The sequence below is a fragment of the Watersipora subatra genome, chromosome 4 (genome assembly GCF_963576615.1).
Source record: "Watersipora subatra chromosome 4, tzWatSuba1.1, whole genome shotgun sequence".
In the NCBI taxonomy this organism is placed as follows: Eukaryota; Metazoa; Bryozoa; class Gymnolaemata; order Cheilostomatida; family Watersiporidae; genus Watersipora; species Watersipora subatra.
This window is the reverse complement of record NC_088711.1, coordinates 31,925,532-31,948,900: the sequence shown is the minus strand read 5'-3', so window position 1 is coordinate 31,948,900 and position 23,369 is coordinate 31,925,532. Positions and strand designations below refer to the sequence as shown.

At 37.4% G+C, this 23,369-nt stretch overlaps 3 protein-coding genes across 4 annotated transcripts in view; 2 read left to right on the top strand and 1 right to left on the bottom strand.

Annotated features, from left to right (window-relative positions):
* The window catches only part of LOC137394838 (focal adhesion kinase 1-like), a 67,768-nt gene extending 58,561 nt beyond the window's left edge, over positions 1–9,207 (top strand). Inside the window, exons 13-15 of one of the 2 annotated variants that reach the window (XM_068081607.1) lie at positions 1,651–1,762; positions 7,642–7,818; positions 8,095–9,207. In XM_068081607.1, the coding sequence (XP_067937708.1) occupies positions 1,651–1,762; positions 7,642–7,818; positions 8,095–8,754 (949 nt within the window). In that variant the 3' untranslated portion in view covers positions 8,755–9,207. The remainder of the gene's footprint in view (positions 1–1,650; positions 1,763–7,641; positions 7,819–8,094) is intronic. The other variant, XM_068081608.1, reaches the window with a different exon arrangement.
* Positions 9,208–14,222: 5,015 nt separating this feature from the next.
* On the top strand, positions 14,223–17,619 carry LOC137395197 (sperm-associated antigen 16 protein-like). The gene is made up of 7 exons (XM_068082036.1): positions 14,223–14,411; positions 14,607–14,828; positions 14,995–15,156; positions 15,316–15,471; positions 15,766–15,951; positions 16,040–16,337; positions 16,837–17,619. Exons 1-7 carry the CDS (start codon positions 14,223–14,225, stop codon positions 17,496–17,498), a joined length of 1,875 nt encoding a protein of 624 aa, XP_067938137.1. The 3' UTR covers positions 17,499–17,619.
* A 16-nt stretch (positions 17,620–17,635) lies between these two features.
* Positions 17,636–23,369, bottom strand: part of LOC137395198 (zinc finger protein ZPR1-like) — a 30,784-nt gene continuing 25,050 nt past the window's right edge. The window contains exons 8-10 of the mRNA XM_068082037.1: positions 21,081–21,191; positions 20,210–20,371; positions 17,636–17,927 (exon numbers count right to left, since the gene is read on the bottom strand). Of these exons, the coding sequence (XP_067938138.1) occupies positions 17,802–17,927; positions 20,210–20,371; positions 21,081–21,191 (399 nt within the window). The 3' untranslated portion in view covers positions 17,636–17,801. The remainder of the gene's footprint in view (positions 17,928–20,209; positions 20,372–21,080; positions 21,192–23,369) is intronic.

Below are 23,369 nucleotides of genomic sequence, written 5' to 3'. Positions count from 1 at the left end.
TGAACTTCGATTCCTGTGGTCAGTAGGTGGCCCATGTTTCAGCACCGTATAGAAGGATACTGAGAACACATGCCTCATACACATGAACTTTGGTTTTGATACCTATGTGTCGGTTATTCCATACACGCTTGGTTAGTCTGCCAAAGGCGGTGGAGACAATTTCTAATCTTGTGGAGATTTTATTGTTTACAGTTGTATTCTTTGAGAGACATGACCCAAGATAAGTGAATTTCTCAACATCCTGCAGGTTAGTGTCATCTATTGAGAATACATGGGGGTCAGAAGTTTGTGACATAGTCACAGTCTTTTTCAAACTAATCTGCAATCCAAAGCGCTGGCAGGATACAGCGAAGTGGTTGAGCATAAACTGCAGGTCTTCTGGGGACGAGGCACATATTGCTGCATCATCAGCATATAGCAGTTCCTTGATGACGAACTTCTCAGTAAGAGAGCGCGCTTTATTGATTGCGCTAGATTGAAGAAGTTTCCATCGTCACGTGTGAGGAGTGATACAACACTGGATTGGCAAAGTTGTCTGTCTGTCACCTTGAACACATACGAGAAGTATATGCCAAAGAGGGTTGGGGCAAGGACGCAACCTTGCTTGACACCTCGTTTTATGAGAAATTCATCGGAGAGCTGAACTTCAAACTGTACTCGAGCTTGCATTCCATTAGGGCATTCCTTGCATTCCTCAATTAGGGCGAGGATAGTGGGAGGACAGCCAGTCTTCCTGAGAACTGTGAACAGGGAACCTCGGTCGACCAGGTCAAACGCTTTAGTTAGATCAGCAAAAGCCATATATAGAGGCACTCTCTGTTCCCGAGATTTTTCTTGGAGTTGACGGACAGCGAATATCATATCAGTGGTTGAGCGTACACCACCTACAGACTCACATATTCCTCACCACCTACAGACTCACATATTCCTCACCACCTACAGACTCACATATTCCTCACCACCTACAGACTCACATATTCCTCACCACCTACAGACTCCCATATTCCTCACCACCTACAGACACATATTCCTCACCACCTACAGACTCACATATTCCTCACCACCTATAGACTCGCTGATAAATGCCTCAGATAATTACGCATAGTACTTAAATGAATACATTGCATAGAACTACATAAAAACTAGATAGCTCAAGCAACAATGATATATGAGAAATTTTTACTATTACTATACTGTAGAGACACTAGAACAAATGTTCACTCGGCGATACATAGTTTTGGAGGTAATACTAATATGAACTAACTTCATATTTTTTGATTATTTGTATTTTTTCATTTTATTGTTAGTTTACCCCAGCCTCTTCAACTTCGCATTAGCAAGCTGCAATTCTTCGAGAAACTATGAATGTTGTATATGTTGGCAGCAACTTCTGAAGGACAGAAAAATATGTGCTCATTTTTGCATCGTATGTTGTAACTTTTGTGTGTTCAGGTGGTCATAAGTAGATGTTGCACTATATGAAAATCAGCTTTTTAAATATATTGTTAATGACAAACAATGAAATATGGCTTTCTGGTGTTGGATTTACGCAAGACCTCAAAATCGTTTTTGGTACCCTAAGCATTTTTGTGAAAGGCGTTGCACGCTAGACACTGAGCTGAAAACTAAGGTGTACCGCTCTGTCTTTAGGGAGATCTTGGCGGAAGAAGAACAACGCGCAACCCAACAGATGCAGATAGATAATAGACGAATATTCAAGTCACAATCGGTAGAGTGTGTCCTTGACGCTCCACCCCCTAAGGTCAGTACAGATAATGCTCATCTTTTAGATAGAAGGAAGAATCTCAGTAAGAATCTGAATTCTTTGAGTTTAAAGGTTGACTTGCAACAAAATTCACATTACAGTTATTTGGTATCAAAAGATTCACCATGTCTTACTCTGTTGTGTTGTAGGTGCCAAATATGCGGAAACGTGATTACAAGCTCTTAAAAGCTCAAAAACGAAAAGCCGCCGTAGATTGGAATCTGTTTATTTAAATTGAAAGGCCAATAAAAAGCTCAATATAAAACTTATCGTAGCACTAATTTATGACAAACACTGGGTTTTACCGAAGACCCCGTATCAAATATAGATGCTCGCTACTTTACAGTTTTGTTTCGGCATTATTCTATCGTCAAGTCGTAATCTGTTCACGTGACCCAATACTTCACAAATAATTTTTGCAGCACTTTTCGATTATCACAGGTGACCAACAGGCTTGTCATGTTTATCAGACAATGATATGTACTCCTTCAAGTTAAGGTTAAAAAGTTTAATGATTTTTTACGGTAAGTTATAAGATATCAGTGCTAAAAGTGACAGCATTACAATGACGATGAAACAGACGCGTAAGAACAATAGACATGGTTTTATTGAATGCGTGAAGTATATTTGTGAAAATATTTCGACGAATGAGGTTGCATGAAAGTGTAAACAGAAACCATCCTGTAACAACTACGTCCCATTTGAGCCGTTTTGGAAAGCGAATCCAAACTACGGCGGTCTCATGTGGCTGCGATTAACTGTTCATTTTTTAGCTTTTAAGAGCTTGTAATCACATTCCCATATATTTTGCACCTACAACACAACAGAGTAAGACATGGTGAATCTTATGATACCAAGTAACTGTAATGTGAATTTTGTTGCAAGTCAACCTTTAAGTATCAGCTCTCTGGTAGTCTAATGTAACGCGGGAGTTCATCAGATGTGCCGTTAAGGCAAGGAGAATTAGTAGCTGTACAATTAGTAGTTAAACCGCGTTAAACAGAGAGCTACTACTAGCCTGAGACCGTTATTGATTCTTTCTATGGTGTTGCTTTCAAAGTTTTAACGAAAAAAATGACAAGCTTTGAAATTGGACAACGCAAGAATTAATTTTTATTGATGTAAACGATTCACTATTAATATGATTTGGTGGACACTTTTTGCTGATCAATTGCTATTATGGACTCGTAAAGATCAAATAATGTCAAGGTGGCGGTCAAATGGAGGTGGCGTTCAGTTGGAAAGTGGCGGTCTATTTTTCAACACTTCTCTCAGGGTGGCGGTCAATGGGAGGTGGCGGCCACGAATAGAGGTGGCGTTCAATCAGAGGTTTTACGGTAAGCTAGTCTCAGCTACTATGTCTAGCACAAGTTAGAGTAAGTTACACTTACTCTGTTTACTGTATTTACTCTAGTTACTTACGCTAGTTGCAGTTACACTTACTGATGGTTAATTCCAAACTTTCATATTGCATTGAGGCATGGGGCAATGCACCTCTCACCCATCTTACAAATTTAATAGTACTTCTAAAACGCATGATAAGGACCATTCACAAAAAACCCTGCCTCACCCACACCAAACCTCTTTTCAAATCATCATCCATACTACCTATCAGTTCACTATATTCATACCGCATTATACTTTTAGCCCATCAAGAAATTCTTTGTAATTACATCCCTCGCACAATACATCAAACCTGGTACTCAAATTCCTGTCTAAATTTCCCACAATCTTCTTCCCGTGCAGGCCATCGCAGGGTGGATTTCCAGCAGGCCATTTTTTGGAACCAACTCCCTTAATCCTGGTTCCCATATCGATTGCGAGATTCCAGTGGTAACTTGCGCAGCAAAACGTTTGAGACGTTTGGCTTGGTGGCAACTGTTCACACATAAGCTGCATCGCTAAACATAATCGAGTAATCAAATAAAATGTTCGCTCGTTGTGCCGTTTATATAATGGTGACCTTCATCTGTACATTGCATTTCGGAAAGGTTTTGCTTGTGGCCTTTTGCGAAATTTGAACAGCGCTAAACTATTGCGTTGCCGCCGGCGATCCTTGGCGGTACCCGGCGCGTAAGTTCCCATTTCACCGCTAATGGCCTGCGGTGCTGTTGCCGGTGCTTTGCGACGTATATGGGAACCAGGCTTTAGTCTATTAATGGCATAGAGAAAGTGGCCAGTTTCAAGACAGAACTTAAGTTGCATCTTTTAACAGGTGAATAAAACCGATGACGACAAGCCCAACGCCCCGACTAGCTATGCTATTGCGTATTATGGGCTTCATCACTCTTCCAGCTTTTTTTCTTTTGCTCAACTAATTTTGTTGATGAAAATAAATCAAAAATCACACTGTATGTACATATAGTTATTAATCACTCTATCATTATACGTAAGCCTTGCTGAGACTAGACCTTTGTTATCATGTCCATAACAAGGACAGTAACAATGACAGTAAAAATGGCGGTAACAATGGCAGTAACAATGACACTGACAATGACAGTAACAATGACAGTGACAGTAACAATGACAGTAACAATGGCAGTAACAACGACAGTAATAATGACAGTAACAATAACAGTGGCAGTAACAATGACAGTAACAATAACAGTGACAGTAACAATGGCAGTAACAATGACAGTGACAGTAACAATAACAGTGGCAGTAACAATGACAGTAACAATAACAGTGACAGTAACAATGGCAGTAACAATGACAGTGACAGTAACAATAACAGTGGCAGTAACAATGACAGTAACAATAACAGTGACAGTAACAATGGCAGTAACAATGAAACTTTTTTACAGGTTATTACTTATTTACTTATTTAAGTCGCACATAATTTTTCTTAGGAATAGTTGCACTGATATACAATGGTCTGACATACAATGGTCTGACATACAATGGTCTGACATACAATGGTCTGACATACAATGGTCTGACATACAATGGTCTGACATACAATGATGGTCTGATATACAATGGTCTGATATACAGTGCACCCTCGAGATACGATGTTAATTCGTTCCAGGTTTGGCATCGTATGGTAAAAAAAGCGTATATCGGGGTATAGAGACCATTGTAATTATACAATGCAAACACCCCCTGGTAAAAATCGTCAATTTTTTTTATAAAAATGTGTACATATTGACAATTAGCAACAAAATAGTATGTTAACTTTAGTAATTATAGTTACCTATAGTAACTGTATTGTATTTAGTGTATTTTAATGGTTATGATCTGCAATAAAACACAAAATTATAATGTGTGTACCAAATGCAGTACGTACGGTGAGGAGTTCCTGCCTTCAAAAGGTACGCATAACATAAACTTTGAATTCACTTCAAGTAAGTTTAGCTTGCTAAGCCCACACTTCAAACTAAGTTTTAGTATGTATTTTGAACTATTTTACTGAATTTCAAATTTTTATCACGAAATTTTATCCTTCAGCAGTTCCTATCTTCACTTTCAGCCTATCTGGTTGAAACCTTTTTCAACCTAAATCAATAAGGCCGAGCGATGCAGTTATAGAAAGCGGCCTCTCGCACACTTGACCATTTAATGGCTACCGAAAAGAAAAAGAAAATTATATTTTCTATACTGGACGTACATACCTTTGGAGTAATGTGGCTTTAGCTGGTACATGTAGAGGGTAAAGCAGAGAGGAGGCAAAAACGTATCAATGCTAATTATGGTGCTGTACACTTGTAAATAAATTTAAAACGTAATGAATTAGAATTTTTTAGCAGGCTAAAAGAAGTTGTCCATTCCTGTCCAATTTTTCTACTTTTTCTACGAAAAAATTGATGGTGCAATGCAGAAAATTGCTAGCTAGCGCTTGTAAAAGGATCCAGAGAATGTGGTACAGTAGTTTGTCTTGTATGAAATGTGCACAAGAATCAATGTAACCATAACATACAAAGTTTGTACGTATTTATACCCTATGGGGGGACAGGGCTTTAGCAAGTTTCAGAAAGTAATGTGGATGTGTCAACTATCTTGAGTAGCTAGTTATATGACTTACATACATACATACATACATACATACATACATACATACATACATACATACATACATACATTCATACATACATACATACATACATACATACATACATACATATGATGAATTGTATTCACATAGAAGATAACAAGCCCATATTCAAAGACACGGTTAAACAAGAAAATATAACATAAAATCAAAATGAAACAAATAAAATGAATAAAATATGAAAAACATGCCACACAAGAGATGAATAATATATATTATACATGCATTGTTTTAATGTACCAGTACACATCAGTAAATTAAACACTTGAAATATTTCTGCGAATGTGGGATTTTCTGCATCTACATCCTCGCCTTTACTAAATGGTTGCTCTTTTTAAATGCTGATCGCGTGCATGACCTAGCTCATTCAAATTTTCAGTTGGAAGCTCTTTCTTGTGCTTGCTTTAATGGAGTTCTTGTTTTAATATTAATTGCAAATGCTGATTGGTTGCGATCATATTCCTCGACAATGTTAATAATACGAGTCCCTTCTTCTTATTTACGACATCCAACTTTGTTGACATAGAAATAATTCTTCCTCAGTTTTGTAACGTTTGTATCGGTCTCAGATTCCATAGATAGCGAATTAAATTTAGATAGTTGTAATTATATACGTATGCTGACTTAAAAGTTTATAGTAAAAGCTATAATAACGCTACCAATGAATATTTGCTCTCGCTTGTGTATTTTACACGAAATTTTCCACGCGGACATGATAGAAGTCGATCATCGTGTCTCTTCTAAACGTTCTAAGAATGTTTTCGGCAAACTATATTTCGGTGTCTTTTTTATTTCGACGTGTCTTATGAGCACACCGACGGCCAAATTTTTACCCGGGCGAAACTTTTCTCAAATTCGTATGGTGAAATAAAATTTGTATAGCGAGGTGAAGATATCACAATGTTTGACTTCGTAAGGTGAAAAAATCGTATATCAGGGTAATCGTATCTCGAGGGTGCACTGTACAACGGTCTGACATACAACGGTCTGATATACAACGGTCTGATATACAACGGTCTGATATACAATGGTCTGATATACAATGGTCTGACATAATGGTCTTATGTACGAAAAAAACATCGGAGGACTTAGCTTAGTATGCCAAAATTTAATTGTCATATGTGATTTGCCATCATCATTCTTATTCTATTTTATGAAGGGGTGTGCTCATGCTGTGTAGTCGCCTGATAAAGGCTGACTAGCATATTACAAATAGTTCCGCTTGCTGTACCAGTATTACACAGCCTGTAAACCACAAACCGCAGCTATTATGCGCATTTACACTAGTGGGAACAGTGTGTGAGAATGTAAACAGGGTTTATGGAATAGCAAACAGTTGCCATCTCATTCACACATTAATATATGAGATAAGCATTTGTGTATAAATGTGTTTTTTTGTCACATGTTCCTGTTTACACATGTTCTCACTTGACTCAGATGTCACAGCGCATAAGGCGCATAACTCCCAAAGCCAGTTACATAAAGCGGTGGAAAACCTTCATATGTCTCACATGCTATGCATTGCATTCACAAAGATAAAGTTCATGCTGTTTCAGTAAGGCCAATCACCAATGTGTTTTATCATAATAGAGGTGGCTTCAAGTCAAGGTATGTCTGTCTAACACGCAGCAACTTGAAAATGAATTAGACATGGAAACACGGAGGTTCTCATTTTGAGCTCACTTCAGATGGCTATGCATTTTATTTTACTTTTACAAGGGTTTGCATGTTTAATCCTTGCTCGGCTTTCGCTCCAGTTGCTGCTCAGCTTATTATCTGTCTTTCCCGCTAGATATGAGCATGTATGTGTGCTGTATGTGTGTTACAGCCTGCTCGTGATATCCATCCCGCCTTGCAAGCCATGTCAGTGGATGCGCTCACTGATCAGCACTGGTACCAGACACAGCACCTCAGTCAAACGGGAAGTGCCACAAGTCTTGGTAGCCATTCTAATTCGAGTCTCGAGGATAAAATGCAGACGCTGCTTAGTTCAGGGCACTATCAGGTGACCGCAACTCCTTGTCCATGCTTTCTTCCTGTCAAACTCTGTCACTGGCTCCGTGTAATCTATTATCGTTCACCTATTATGGTGCGCACTAGCTTCTCTTTTGATGCCAAGATCCTTGCTGCCAGGTTTTATCGCCCATTTCGGATTTACCGCTTTTTTGCTCTCTTGGCTGTCCTTTAATGATTGCTAACCAAATGCACGGCTGATTGTGTCCATCTTTGTGACTATTAAATCTTTTTCCTTGCATCTTTTCAGATGTGGTCTTTTTGACAGGTACCATCCCCCCGCACTTCTTGGCATTCCAACCACTCCTCGCCTCCCTCCACAATGCATCAACAAAATGGTCACAATCCCGAAAGGCAACTCCTTCAGGCTGAACTGGAACGGCAGCAGAAAGTATCACAAGCTGACTCGGAGTGGCTCCGATCTAGTGAAAAGACAATGGGTGTGCCTCTGCGCACCAAACGAACGCCCCCTACCAGTAACCTTTCTAGCCCTAGGACTCAATCAGTAAAAGTAGACTTAGATAGAACAAACGATGAAGTTTATCGTTGTACGACAAATATTGTCAAGTCAGTTATGATGCTGTCCAGCGAAGTTACTAAAAATAAATCGGCAGATTATGTAGAGCTCACTAAAGCAGTTGGTACAGAACTGAGGGCACAACTTGCGAGTGTCGACTCCATCATCTCAAGCCTTCCTCGAGATTCTCACAGCAACATCGAAATGGCTCACAAAGTACTCAGCTCGGATATGGCAAAGCTCATTTCCGCCATGAAGACTGCCCAGAAGTACCTTTCGACGACTATGGCTGATGAATACAAGAAGGGAATGCTGCGAGCCGCTCATGCGTTGGCCATGGATGGCAAGCACTTGCTAGATGCTGTCGACTCTGGCAGAATGATGCTTATTGCTGCAACTCGCCAGTCATAAAAAAATTAACAAAGTTTTTTTACCTGGTGCATGAAAATCAGGTTGAGAAAATTTTGTAGGTTTTGTTATCGATTTATAATAATTGTTATATGGCAACATAGGCCCGGTGCTTAAAAGCTTGTTGCAACAACTCATCAAATTTGTATGCTGATTCTATTTATGCATATTGGGTTTTAATTATCTTATGTTTATATGGTTGACACAATGCACACGAGTAAATACCATTGCATCATCGCATCTTTCTGAGTTATTTTAGCGTGTTATATCCAAGTAATGTTTTATTGGCCCAAATTTTCACCCCTTATTGAAGGCTTTGTGTATTACATTTCTGAAACTGATATTGGTCATTTTCATGAATCTGCATCTTTTTTAACATTTTTAGAGTTTCCAGCATGGCTCATTTTTTGGCGAATATGGAATCATTTTGAAAAATATATATCCAACAACGATCAAACTTAGTCAAATCTATTTTCTTCATAAAAAAATCATAATGTATCCCAAATCATGCAATGTTTCATTCTTGTAAACTGGATTAATGTCTCAGCCATCACCAAAATATTACTAATAAAACTATTTGATTAATAGATGGATCTGCTCCAATAGAAGATTTAGTAAAAGCTGATTTATGCTGCAACGCATGCATCTCTATCTGGATCAAATTTTCATTTCTAAAATCTAAGAGTAATAGGTTAGTGATAACATGAGTTTGCAGTTCTCTCGTCAAATTATATAAATAACGTACTCAACGCAGTTATAGATGCTAAGCAGGGAAATAATATTTCACTGGTCAGCGACCTAATAGTATTATATGTGTTTGTCTGCAGTACAATATAGAACATCATTTTTCAATCAACTGGTGACAAGAGAAAACTTATGGCAACTTACCATATCTTGTCGAACATTCGCTTTGCTTCTCAAATGTTTCAGTACCTAATTACTGTAGCATCTTAGAAGTATCTAGTTCAATCCCCTCGGACTCTATTTTTTAACCCTTTCCCTGTAGTGGCGTTTTAGTAGAGGTGACATTCAAATAGAGCGGCGTTGTATTTTTTAAATAGCTCATCAGAACATTGGGAAAATTTAAGCCTCTTATGGGTGAAGCGAATGTTGCCTGTATTTTGCACTCTCCTTCGAGCGAAGTGATATTCACCCGTTTGGGTGCAACAACTCTGCTATTATAACTTATCTCCAACTTGTCATAGATCTATAAATAAATATGCATTGGGAAGCTGAGAAGTAGCTCTATAAGCTGATATTTATTGCTTGCAATTAACTTATGAGTGGTTCTATGCTAAATGGCAATCAACATATGAGTGGTCTTCAATGCTAAAATTATAAAGATACCTGTGGCAAGCTTTTCTTCTGATGGATGGCAATCACAAGATTGCCATCCATCAGAAGGATTGCCATTGTCCATAGGAGGACATACTCAGTCCGTATGTCCTTCACCAGGCATAACGAGATCCCTACTTGGAACTGCCCACAGCTTCTATGTGAAGTCATTGCTGGTAGTTGCCCACAGCCTCACTTCATGGAAGAAAGATGCTAAAACTTATGCTTGACAAGCCAATTGTTCCAGCTGAAGATTGTTCCGGTATAGATGACAGAGGATAAACAGAAACAGTATACGGATAGACCCAGAGCTGCTATAGACCTCGGTTCACAAATAGGCAACTTAGTTCAAGTAAAACAATTTTCCAATTTGAAGAGGCAATCTCAGTTTTCTCATCGCATAGTAATTGATTTTCAGTTACCTCCCAACTCATATCGACTCGCAATGGACACTTAGTTAATCAGTAGTCATGTGTTGCAAGAATTAATTCAGGAACTTGACAAATCACCACATTCGCAAACTAACTGCTTATCTTTCCATTTATGTCACGAAGTGAATGTCTTTGAGGAGAGAAAAAATGTAGTGTTCAGTAATGTCACTATGTATAATACGATTTACATTGATATGTATATGTTGATGGTTATCTTCTTATGTTGAAATGACCAAGAGTACAGAATAAATCTGTTTTTGAATCTGCTTAAATCTTTTTTGCTTAAATCTTGAGCTACCGGTATATAATTAAGAACGATTGAATGCTACGTTCCCAAATCAGTTTGTAACAGATTTGATTTCACATACCAAAATTAGTTATTTTGACAGGTACGTAGCTATACCTATATGAGCAATATTTATTGTGGTAAGCAATGGTCATATTTTACAATGTTTTCTACAAAGTACCACAGTAAGTAAATTAAAAAGCAGTATATAAAATTAAAAAAACTAATGAGTGGTTTAACTAATATAATAATGGTGGAACTGAAAAAAAACACGTAAAAAGCAAGCTTGTTAGTTACTGATCTTTTATTCTGCTGATAACAAAAGGCCTCTATTTTCAGTCATATTATCAAATAAAATTGAAACTGTAAAAGTATCCTGAATGCAAGATTTCAGTGAACAATTCATATTTAGTTTGAAATAATTTGTGTAAAAATTAAAAGAAAATTTACATGAGAGGATGACTTCAAATAAGTTATGCGGGATAACTTATACAAAAATAAATTGGTTGATATTATTTATAAGGGTTCATGTCTGAAGACTAGATTCTCTATGAGTATTGATTGTGGCAAGATCGATTGTTAATTGATAATTGATAATTGGATGACTATAGTATGGTCTGTATCATCTGCATGTGTGAGTATCATTGATGTTTACTTCTATCGTCTATCTGCAGTGGATTAATTTTGTTTTCAATTGATTCGGCCACTTTCATGTATAAATTCTAGCAGATGTTAATAGTTGTGAGGGTTAGGAAATATTTTCTTCCTTAGATTGGTCTAATCGCTGCATCTGCATAAAGTAATGGTCTACTGTTTCGTCATCATCCAAACATGAGCATGTTGGTGTAAATGTTAAATTGAGTTAGTATAGGTAATTTTGTAAGATTATGTGGCCTGTGTAGAGCCCTGTTAATATTGATATTTGTTTTCTTGGTAATATACGTAGAATAGGGTTTTCTTCAGATGATTTGTTTCTAGGTCCTTTAATAAACCAGTGGAGCAGCGTCCTGTTATCAGATAAGTTCTCCATCGGCGTTGCCGATCATTAGGAGCAAAGTTGAGCAAGCTATTACATTATTATTAGGAGTGTCAGATATCAGTTTTGGAAGAAACCCAGGAGAACCTATTTTGCCAAGGAAACCAGCAACTACTATGACCCATGAGTACCAAAACACACGCAAAAAGGAAATTTAATCACCTATTCATCTTAGCACAACAAACAGACCACCCCAGAATGTCAGATGCTAGCTGGCCGGGAAAACTACAAATCACTTTATCTCACCATAATATATACATTTATTTATATGCTTATTCAGATTCAACACAGCTCATCAAAGTATTGCATAAACATCGGAAGGAGAGACGTGAGAGCTGAGCAGCCATCCAATCCTATATAGAGCCAGTACAGAGTAGAAGAGACCCTCCATGCGTACATCCCCGAGCTACAATAAAAAGATTGAGTATGTTACATAAACAATAACTGCATGACTTGAGCTTACACTTTAATCTTTGTATTTTATGTTTTTTTTTACTTTATGTTGGTTTTAAATTTTATGTTTTATGCTAATTTTTGTTATTATACACTAGCAATGTCAAAGCAGTCTTCAGGAACTATCAAACTCATGAAAAACAGTCCTTTCAACTATGTCTCCATGGGATTCCATTTAATCATGGAATTTCTCAAGGAGCTGGCTTCTAGCAGCAAGCAGAGCCTCAAAAAAAATAAGCTTCAAGAATTTTCACAGCTAAAATAAATTTTTTAAAAATATGACATTTAAAGTAATAAAAAGAATGGAGCGAAATACATACTCCAGAATTTTTCTAGATTTTTAAAGCTAAAAACAAAATAGATAGAGACACTTTTATAAATTCCACACTCAGAAAATTGGCTAAGTTTTTTAAACATCATGGGCTTCCCAGAAAGATGAGCTCACCCGCTCCACCACAGCTGATCTGTTGCGATATGCACAGTCAGCGATTGCACAAAGTTTGCAAAATGCTGACTAGAAGCCAATTAAAAGTTGTTATTCTCAGATGGCTTGTATATAAGGAGCCTCTGAAAGTGATTAAGATGAGAGAAGACAGGCCAGAGAGAAGACAGGCCAGAGAGAGGCCACGCCGGACAGGCCAGGCAGAGAGCGGGCCAGGGAGGCCAAGTGGGTGAAATCGTATACCCCTTTTACAACTGTTGCCTCGAAGAGATAAAGCCATTTGGCTGAATACTACGATAGCATTTGTACGTTTCTGAGGACACATTTTTATCACTCATTTTGACGAGATATACACTTATTATACTACGAACAACGAAATATTTGAACAAATTTCTCCATTCATTTTATGCCCAAGTGAGGCTTGCTATTGATAAATATACTTTATATCGAAGCCTGAGATAGGCCAATCTATTATTGATACGACAACAATATTTGAGTTTGCAACCAGCACTTGAAATTGACGCCCTAGAGAGGCTATATACTGATAAAACAACACTCATTCTACAGAGGAACATACATTGGTGCCCAAGCGAGGCAAGACAACTACTGAGCTGGCAGATAAGTATAAAATATTCAGGAGAAGACAACTTGTGTCAGACATGCAGATACGGTAACAGATCATACACAAAATTCGCAGGATTGATTTGACAGTTGATTGATATAGAGAACATTTCTTTACCTGGCAGGAAGAGCCACTTTGCCAGTTCGAAAAATTTATTTGTTACGTGAGAAAAACAGTCAGGAGTGCTACCTTACACAACATTATATAGAACCACACAAAAACACAATTGCATTTATAAGTTGTATTTTATTAAATTTTGAAACTTTCATTTAGTTTGAATAATTATATACATACATATTTATAAAATATTATTAAATTTTCTTCAGTGACAAAGCTGTAGCTTTGCATCACACTACACTACGAGTAATTTAGAAATACATTATATTTATACAAACAAAAATATATTTATATAGTTTAAATATATTATATTATTATATTATATTATTACATATTATTATTTTACTTTATTTTTTCTCACGTGACAGGAGCTATACAATACAGGAGCAAAGTTGAGCAAGCTATTACATTATTATTAAAAGCGAGCTTGAGGATTGATACGAGGATTGATTAAACAAAAAGTGGTCAAGTATAAGCTATGATAATTAAGAATACAAACTTGGGTTAGCAATGATTGTACTATATTTATCGATGAACTTGATGAAAATTTAGGTATAACTTACTAACTTCGTTCGGTGATTATCGGTCAACGTTTAAGGAGTTGGCTGCTCCGATAATAAAAGTATTTTGGTAAAAAGTTTTAAAATGTGTCAACTTTATATTGCGTCATATAGAGAATTTCGATATCGAAACGGAGTTGTAGGTCTATAAAACCGGAATCTTCCGTAACTAAGTTACAAGAAAGCGGTATGGCGGACCAAGATGCTTCGGAACAAGCCTTCTACATAGAGAAGCATGAATTGCAAGTAGATTCAGACGAAGAATTTGCTTATGAAAACGTAGCCTTAGACGATGATTTTACCAGTGTTGTTGAGGAAGATTTAGATACAGCTCTCCGTGTGATAAATGAAGAGAGAGGAGATTACGATGCCATTCATGTAAGTTCGGGCATTCGAATTGTTGACTACCTGCATAAAAAATCTTTTGTCGTCATCGTGCGGGTATCGTACCCGTCCTAAAAAGCAATTTTCAAATACATGTAATAAACTAAGTAGCAGTAGTAGTAGAACATGCTTATATTATCTAATTACTTTTTTGTCAAACTTGCTTCATGCTGATTTATTTGAAAGCAGGTTCCTACAGGAAGCACTCAACTCGAAAGATCCATTTTAACAACAAAACCGGAAGTTGTCGACGACTTTGTTAGAAACTTTCTTGTTCGAATGGGAATGCATAAAACACTTGATACATTTCAATGCGAGTGGTATGAGCTGCAGCAGAAAGGCCTGATCAGAGAAGACTATTCTACAGATGTACCAGAGGTTTATATTCAGAATGGTCAAATGGAGACGGAGGTGAAAATGTACCTTATGAAGAATATACATATGTACAATATACATACCTATATAAAATACAATGTGAAAAAAATATTGTATTGGCGTTTGAGTAGGCAACTTGTTTGAGCTCGTCAGATTTTTCATGCTAGCATTGTTGCAGTTCAAGTTCACACACTTTTTTCAGATTAAGTACTTGAAAAAAGAAGTGGATAAGTTCAAAAAAGCAGCAATGCAAGCAAAGGAATCTTATGTAAAGCTTCGAAAAGAGAGAGACTATCATCGAATGCATCATTGGCGAGTGGTGCAAGAAAAAAACCGGCTGATTACAGATATCAAAAGGCTGAAGGTAGATGGATATACGTCAAGATTGCTTAAAAAGCCCTAAGTTACACAATGGTGGTTCAACTTTTTCATATTTCTGAACATAAATGATTAGGATGGTCCAAGAATATAATTGCAAAATCTATGTGAGAGAAGAGCAGTACACCGACTTGTCTACTTACAGGCTCATTATGCCTCCTATGAGCCAACCCTAAAACACTTGAAAACGAAGTATGAGACAGCTATGAAGGAAAAGATGCTGTCAAAACTGGAAAAGGATAGGGCACTAGGACAGGTTACCGGTCTGCAAAACACGATTGACAATATTGATGCCCTAAAGGTATAGTTTAACATTTTGGTTTATACTTAAATTCTCACAGCTGCAATCGAAATACTATGATTAACAAGCGTGCAGTTCAGACACTTGTAGCTCTGAAAAAATACCTTATAGCTCAACACATCAGTGACCATTTTGGTTAGTAATCAATAGAAACTTGACTTTATTTACTATTTGTTATATCTGCGTAGTAAATACTAAATCAATGCAACATACTCAATTTTAAAATGTTCTAAAACCAATGATACTGCAATTGTGTGACACTGCAATTCAGTGCTAGTACTCAAAACATTTTAGGATTTTAATGGTTCAGAAATGCTCCCTTCAAAAACAATGGCTTCCCAAAGACTCTGCAAGAAAGGCCTAGAAATGGCAACGGATAACCAAGGATTAGGTCCAAGCCAGAGGACACTGGTGGAAGAACGCAGAAAACAAGAAGCAAACAAGGATGTTGCAAATATGATGCAGAAAAGGCATGAAAAGGTGTTGAACCACGTACAATATCTGGTTATAGAATTAATAACTGAAATGTATCATTCTGATGTAACTACAAGTCATGTTTGATTTTTAGGATTCAGCATTTCCTGTGGATAGTGGCATAAACCCACAGCTAGTGCATGCCAAAAACTCTCCTGGTCACCTGACCAGAACTGGTGGCTTTAGGCTGACCACAACTTTTCAGGCTCATACTTTGGCTGTATCCAGTGTGGCATTGCACCCTCGCAAGCAAGTAATCGCAACTACCAGCGATGACTTCACATGGAAACTGTGGGCAGTTCCGAGTGGTGATCTCGTTATGACTGGAGAAGGACATACGGATTGGGTATCTTCCTGCGACTTCCATCCATCTGGAGGAAAGCTTGCTACAGGTATTTTTATAATTTTAGCATTGAAGACTTCGATTCAACTTCTCAAAGCGTAATCGATTAGACAATTTGATTGACTAAACCTGCTACATTTTTTTCTACATATTAAATAGGTGATACCCTAATCTGCAGATGGTGCTCTCATAATTTGAATAAAGCCTAAAGAGAGACGACTCACTATCTAATTATTTCTGTAAAGCAACAACAGGGCTGAATTTTAAAAATAAGTTCACTAACACTGTTTTTTGTAAATCATTGAAACTCAACTTTTGGTTGGATAGAATACACTCACCTACCCGGTCATAAAAAAGAATGCTACAATTGCGCAATTATGTTGAGACTACAAAAGAATGTTTAAAAAAATTGATAACACTTGTTTGGGTGAATGATTTCGAATATAATATTTGTAAAATGAACAACTTTCACGAGCCACATATTGGCTTGGCTGCATCAAAATGAGTGTTATCTGGCATGTTTGAATGAACCGTATTTGTTGTTGCAGGAAGCGGTGACACAACCGTGAAGATATGGGATTTCTCCAAGGCTGAGTGTGTCCACACATTCATTGAACACAAGCATGCTATTTGGGGTGTTTCTTGGCACTCATGTGGTGATTTCTTAGCCACTTGCTCCATGGATAACACCAGCAAAATCTGGGACTTGAATAGTTTGAGATGTCGTTCCACCCTTCGAGGTCATACCGATTCCGTCAACAGCATCCAGTATGTACCATACTCCAACACGATACTGACCTGCTCAGCAGACAAAACCTTATCCCTTTGGGACACCAGAATCGGTCTCTGCGCGCAGACATTCTATGGGCATATGTATTCTGTCAACAGCGCCACGTTCAACAGCAGGGGTGACACCATCGCTTCCTGTGACTCCTATGGCAATTTAAAATTGTTTGATGTTAGAAGTCTGGCTCAACTATCCGAGGTTGATGTTGGTCCCCACCCGGCCAACCACGCTACATTTGATTCATCTGGCCAGCTTGTTGCCATCGCTAGCAATGACTCCACGGTTAAGATGTTTGAGGTAGCCACCGGCAAAGTTACATCACTCATTGGGCATGAGGATGCAGTGCAAGCCGCCATATTTGACAGAGCGGGAGAGTTCCTTGTTTCAGCAGGAAGCGACTACACTGTACGAATCTGGTCATAATCTGCCAGCTTTCTTCGGTACACCGCTATGTTGAACAAGGATAAAATCTATAGAGCCATGATTTTCTGAATAACGCAACTGACAATGAGCACTAACAAGCATGGGTAGTATCACAACTAATATGTGTTTATAAAATATTCAATATTTATATTTCATTGTATAACATAAAACAGCAGTTTTTGACAATATAAAATTTACATTAATATGATGGCAAATAGTTCTCATAAAGGGAAAGCATTTGTTTCCAAATGCGTATGCTCTTTTGGTGAATAACAAGATGTAGCCTACTAAAATACACAGTAATCATGAGAGAGGAGCATCCGTCGAGGATGTATTCATACCAAAGAGGCCAAGGTCATCATTCTGCTCCTCTGTCCTTTCATACACCTCCACAGATAAACACGGGTCTACTTCAGGCTCATATATATCCTAGAGTATGATAAAGTAATGTTACAGTATCAGGTACTGTTTCTCAATGCATAAATAACTGAGGAAATGAACTATTCAACTCCCGTACAAGATATTATGTCTTAAGAGTAAATCATCCTAAAAATGGATTGTTGAAGAGTCATGCTTTCACAAAGGGAGGGGAAGCAACTTGCGAAATTAGCTCCAGTGTGATACTGCAGCACAAAAGAGTTGAGAGAATACTATTACGCTGTCAGACTAAAAACACCACAGCAGGTTAACATGAAGATTGTCTGTTATCATAAGATTGTCTGGATTTTGAGTTAAAACATTTGAAAATCATCACACAACACCACTCAAACAGCTAACCCCTGTTCGGTTCTAAAAAGATCAATAATGGAAACAGCTTTTAATGATGAACCCTTTCTCAAATTTACAACTTGTGCAAAGAAGGAATCTACTGAATGGGCGGTCTTCTGATGTAATACATGCATTACTGCATTTCAAGCTGTTATGTCAGAAGTCAAAGAGAATAAATAAGCTGGTGCTGGTGCTTTTGCTAGTACTCACACAACAAGTCGATGATGAAAATAAAGTGTGTACACAGAGTATGCGCACACAATGACAAAGTGATTAATATAGATAAGATAACCTTAGGGAACAGTAGTGATACCAGTAGTGATACCAGTAGTGATACCAGTAGTGATACCAGTAGTGATACCAGTAGTGATACCAGTAGTGATACCAGTAGTGATAACAGTAGTGATACCAGTAGTGATACCAGTAGTGATACCAGTAGTGATACCAGTAGTGATACCAGTAGTGATACCAGTAGTGATACCAGTAGTGATACCAGTAGTGATACCAGTAGTGATACCAGTAGTGATACCAGTAGTGATACCAGTAGTGATACCAGTAGTGATACCAGTAGTGATACCAGTAGTGATACCAGTAGTGATACCAGTAGTGATACCAGTAGTGATACCAGTAGTGATACCAGTAGTGATACCAGTAGTGATACCAGTAGTGATACCAGTAGTGATACCAGTAGTGATACCAGTAGTGATACCAGTAGTGATACCAGTAGTGATACCAGTAGTGATACCAGTAGTGATACCAGTAGTGATACCAGTAGTGATACCAGTACGAAGCATAATTCACTCTTAGACTGGATAACGTTTCAACCGACTTCACTGTACGTTTTGTTACTTAGCATTTTCTCTTACTAATTTTCGCTGAGCTCTTCAGTATCACTGAATGTTCAGCAGTATCTCAACGAACTTTAAACATCATTTGCCGGGAATGAGGCGTAATGTTAAATATTTGTAGTTGGAACTGTGATCCACATGTGAAGATGTGAAGATGCAAAGACAGTTATATGCAGAGGTTTGACTTTAGTCTAACGACTTTGTAAGCGGAACAATTGTGATGAACTCAATTTTTCATAACCCTAGATTGGCTCAGCAATTCTGACAGCAAAACTAACTCCACAGTTTTTTACTGTACAACAAGAGCGCCTTGCTCGCTCCTAATTTGAAGAGTGTTTCACAACCCCTCAAATGCGCCATCTAACCTTGAAAATAGCTACCCATAGTCAAGTAGCAGTAGTAAATTCTGATTTTTAATTGCCCACAGCCATGTCTTAGAATATAAATCTGACGTGGACATAGCTTTATGCAGTTCCATATGTATGAGTGTCAGTCGGAGGCATCAAAATGATGTCTCCAACTGGTGATTTAGGTGTTATTAACAGGACACCTAAACCACCAGTTGCAGGCATTACATGATGTCTCCAACTGGTGATTTAGGTGTTACTAACAGGACACCTAAACCACCAGTTGCAGGCATTACATGATGTCTCCAAGTGGTGATTTAGGTGTTACTAACAGGACACCTAAACCACCAGTTGCAGGCATCACATGATGTCTCCAACTGGTGATTTAGGTGTTACTAACAGGACACCTAAATCACAAGTTGGAAGCATCACATGATGTCTCCAACTGGTGATTTATGTGTCGCTAACAGGACACCTAAATCACCTGTTGAAGCAGCACATGATGTCTCCAACTGGTGATTTACGTGTCACTAACAGGACACCTAAATCTGTTAGCCTGACAATTAACTTTGGTTTTGTATGTTAGTTACAAATAAATTGCTGTATTTAGGTTTAATAGGTTTGATACATACGATTAGCTTTGAAACCTAAAAGCATTAGCTAGCTACCTCTATAATAAGATTTATAGACTAAGAGAAAATAACTTCACTAGGCGGATTAGACGCGGTGTAGGCGTTTGGGCATATACCTGAAGATAACTGTTGCCAGCTGGGTCATCAAGTACAATATGCACATCTAACATCTTGGCTGAGATGATATCATCCAATTTGACACAAAGCTCTGTCATTTTTTGATGATGGGACGGCTCAGCACTGTCCCCTCCCGTAAATGTGAAAGCCGTATCCTTAAGCTATGCAAAAGTAAAATAGTATGTATACTGTATAGCAAAATGGCACACCATGTGACTTACAATAAAACGCATGGTCGTTCAAAATAACTTCACTGTTGGAGCCTGTCAGAGACTGGCTGGAATCACTCAATGAGGTAAGACAGTCGCAGTGGCTTGTGGAGTTCAATAGTTTGAGTGCATAGCTCTGGGTAGGTTAGGGTAAGGGCGCCTTAGCAATGTTCAAGATTACAAACTATTCATGGTGAATAACTCAATATAAAATATCTGTCAGAAGCAAAGTTCGGTCTGTCAGATAATTGAATTAGGCAGTTTTGCTAATAAAACATCTTGAAAAAAATGACTCAAAGGCATAATATTGCAAATACATTTCAAAATATTTTCTGGCAATTGTTGCCTGGCAGTCATTGTCTAGGGGGTCGTTGTCAGAAGGTCATTGTCTGGCGGTCGTTGTCTAGCAGTTAGTGTCTAGCAGGTCGTTGTCTGGTGGTCATTGTCTGGCAGTCGTTGTCTAGTGTTCATTTTCTTAATATACAATATATCGCTTATATAACAAAAAAATCTTGTACCCAAAGAAGGCAATTTGAGAGATAAAGCAAAACTACGATAAGATCCTTTCAGGCCAATACAAAGCAAAAATATTCAGCAGTACGTCGGTATGACCAGAGAGGATAGACAGAAGGTGATTATGTCATTTTTGTAATTCTCTCACCTGATCTCTCATGTTGGATATTAGACCTTCAACAGTAGTGAACCTGCCTCCAAGGGAGCCATGCGCCAAATGAAAATCTAGTTCTGGGATGGTGCAGGAGGCAGTATCTGACTACAACAAATATAATCTCAGGGTTTTTGCTATACTTACCTCATTATGCACTATCATAACACTGCTGATCTGAATTAGAACAAACATGAAATCTCCAAGAATGCAAGAGTTACGGTACATTACATATGTGTAATCCCACGAACAAACGAGCGGAGTGAATGTTTGAGTTTTTATGATATATGCATGTGCACACAACTTACGAAAACTATTCATCAACAACGTCGAAACCGTTGCATCGAAATCTCATCAACAAATTTAACCATTTTTTTGTAGATTCGTTAAAGTATAATAACGATACAAAACACATACAAATCTATTTAAACATGTTACCAAGTCTTTGAAAGGTTACCGCAAAATCTTAAAACTAACCCATCTGATCGGATTATACATAAATAGACAGATTAATTTGGCCAAAAATCGTTATTAAAACTGGCCAAGCCTTACTTTATCAACATTAAGACCGGCAAATGAAACGCCGAGCGACAGAAAAGAGAACGATTAAGTTGTGCGCATTTTACGAAAAAATAACGTGCACATTTCACCAGTCTATAGCATTGTCGAATTGGCGACGGTTTTTGTAATTAACGTAGAAGTACAAAAATCGTTTCTTTTTTGCCTATTTCAAAGTAACTGACATTTTGGAAACTTTTGAGTACTTTGGTATTCTAACTGATGTCCAAAGCAGTGAAAGTAAAGGAAATGACGATGATATTTTTTTCTAACGATTCTAATGAGATTATTACAATATTTAATTATAAGTTTGGATATTCTTCTTGATACTTCTTGATATTGTTAGCTATGACGCTTTGAAATGTAAACAAAATTGGGCATTGGTTTTCGATTATTACTGTATTAATAATATTGGTTAGTCTAATAATATCAATGCATTTTACTTCTAACATTGCATTTCTCCTATTGCAGGGGGAGAGATATGAACATATAATCTTTTTATTTCACTATTGTTGTTTGTCATGACCAAACACTTTTTTAAATAGATTTTTTTAAATCTATGTAAATGTCACAACTTCTTGATATTGTTAGATATGACGTTTGGAAATGTAAACAAAATTGTGCATTGGTTTTATATTATTACTATATTAATAATTTTGGTTATTCTAATAATATCAGTACATTTTACTTCTAATATTGGTCAATGTGGCATTTCTCAACCATCAGTAATCTTTCTTTTTTCCAATATCACTTTGGTCGTGGGCTGTATGACAGTGAAATTTCTAGTCTATATATATGTATATTTCTCAAAGTATGTTTTATTCAAAGTATGTTTTATGTCATGTTTGTCTGCATTGCAGCTAATGCTATTAAAATCTTGTAATAAAGAATCCCTACAGAAGAAGATTTGATCTCGGACCCTACCTTTCACCAGTCCAACGCACTACCCAATAGGCCACAAAGATTGAGCTGTTCACTTGCCAATCTAAGCCTCACATACTCAACGGCTTTGCATACCACGCAGGGTGATTGCATAAGTGATTGTCATTAGTTAGCTTACTAAAATTTCCCATTGGAAATCTGCCAGGCTAATAGCAAGAGGCAGGCAAGTCTCATTACTTCTCATCGCTTATAAGCTGATTTTTAATACCCGGGCAACGCGGGGTACCACAGCTAGTTCTATATATGAAAAATAAGTGGTGCTACTCCATGCAAAAACCAGACGGTATAATAATGTAAATCTGGAGTGTTCAACAGAAAACACTGAATAAAAGTGCATTGCCTTAAAATTACGAAGCAATGAAAATATTTCTAGCTCATTTTTACAGTAAACTAACTGAAACTTTCTTGCAAAGACATACAAACGTTGCATCTGGATCAGAACAGAAACAAACTAAGTTCAATACTAGGTGAATATTATGTTACATGAATCTTATTTTACTTTTCAAATCCACTTGTCTCATTGCAGAATCAATGTTACTTTACAATAAATATAGAGAGTTAAAACTATGTTTATGAAGGTAGTTCATGCTTATGAAAGTAGTTCCTTAAATTTGAAGCTAGATGTACTAACAGTGCCAAGAATTGATAACAATCTAAATTTTCATCTCAAATACAATCAAAACTCAAACTGCGATTCACTCTACATATAAAACTCTTGATATATGACATAAAAGTTGGCAAATATTTGTCTCAATATCCAATGCAATTTCCCGTAGACAGTGCCTG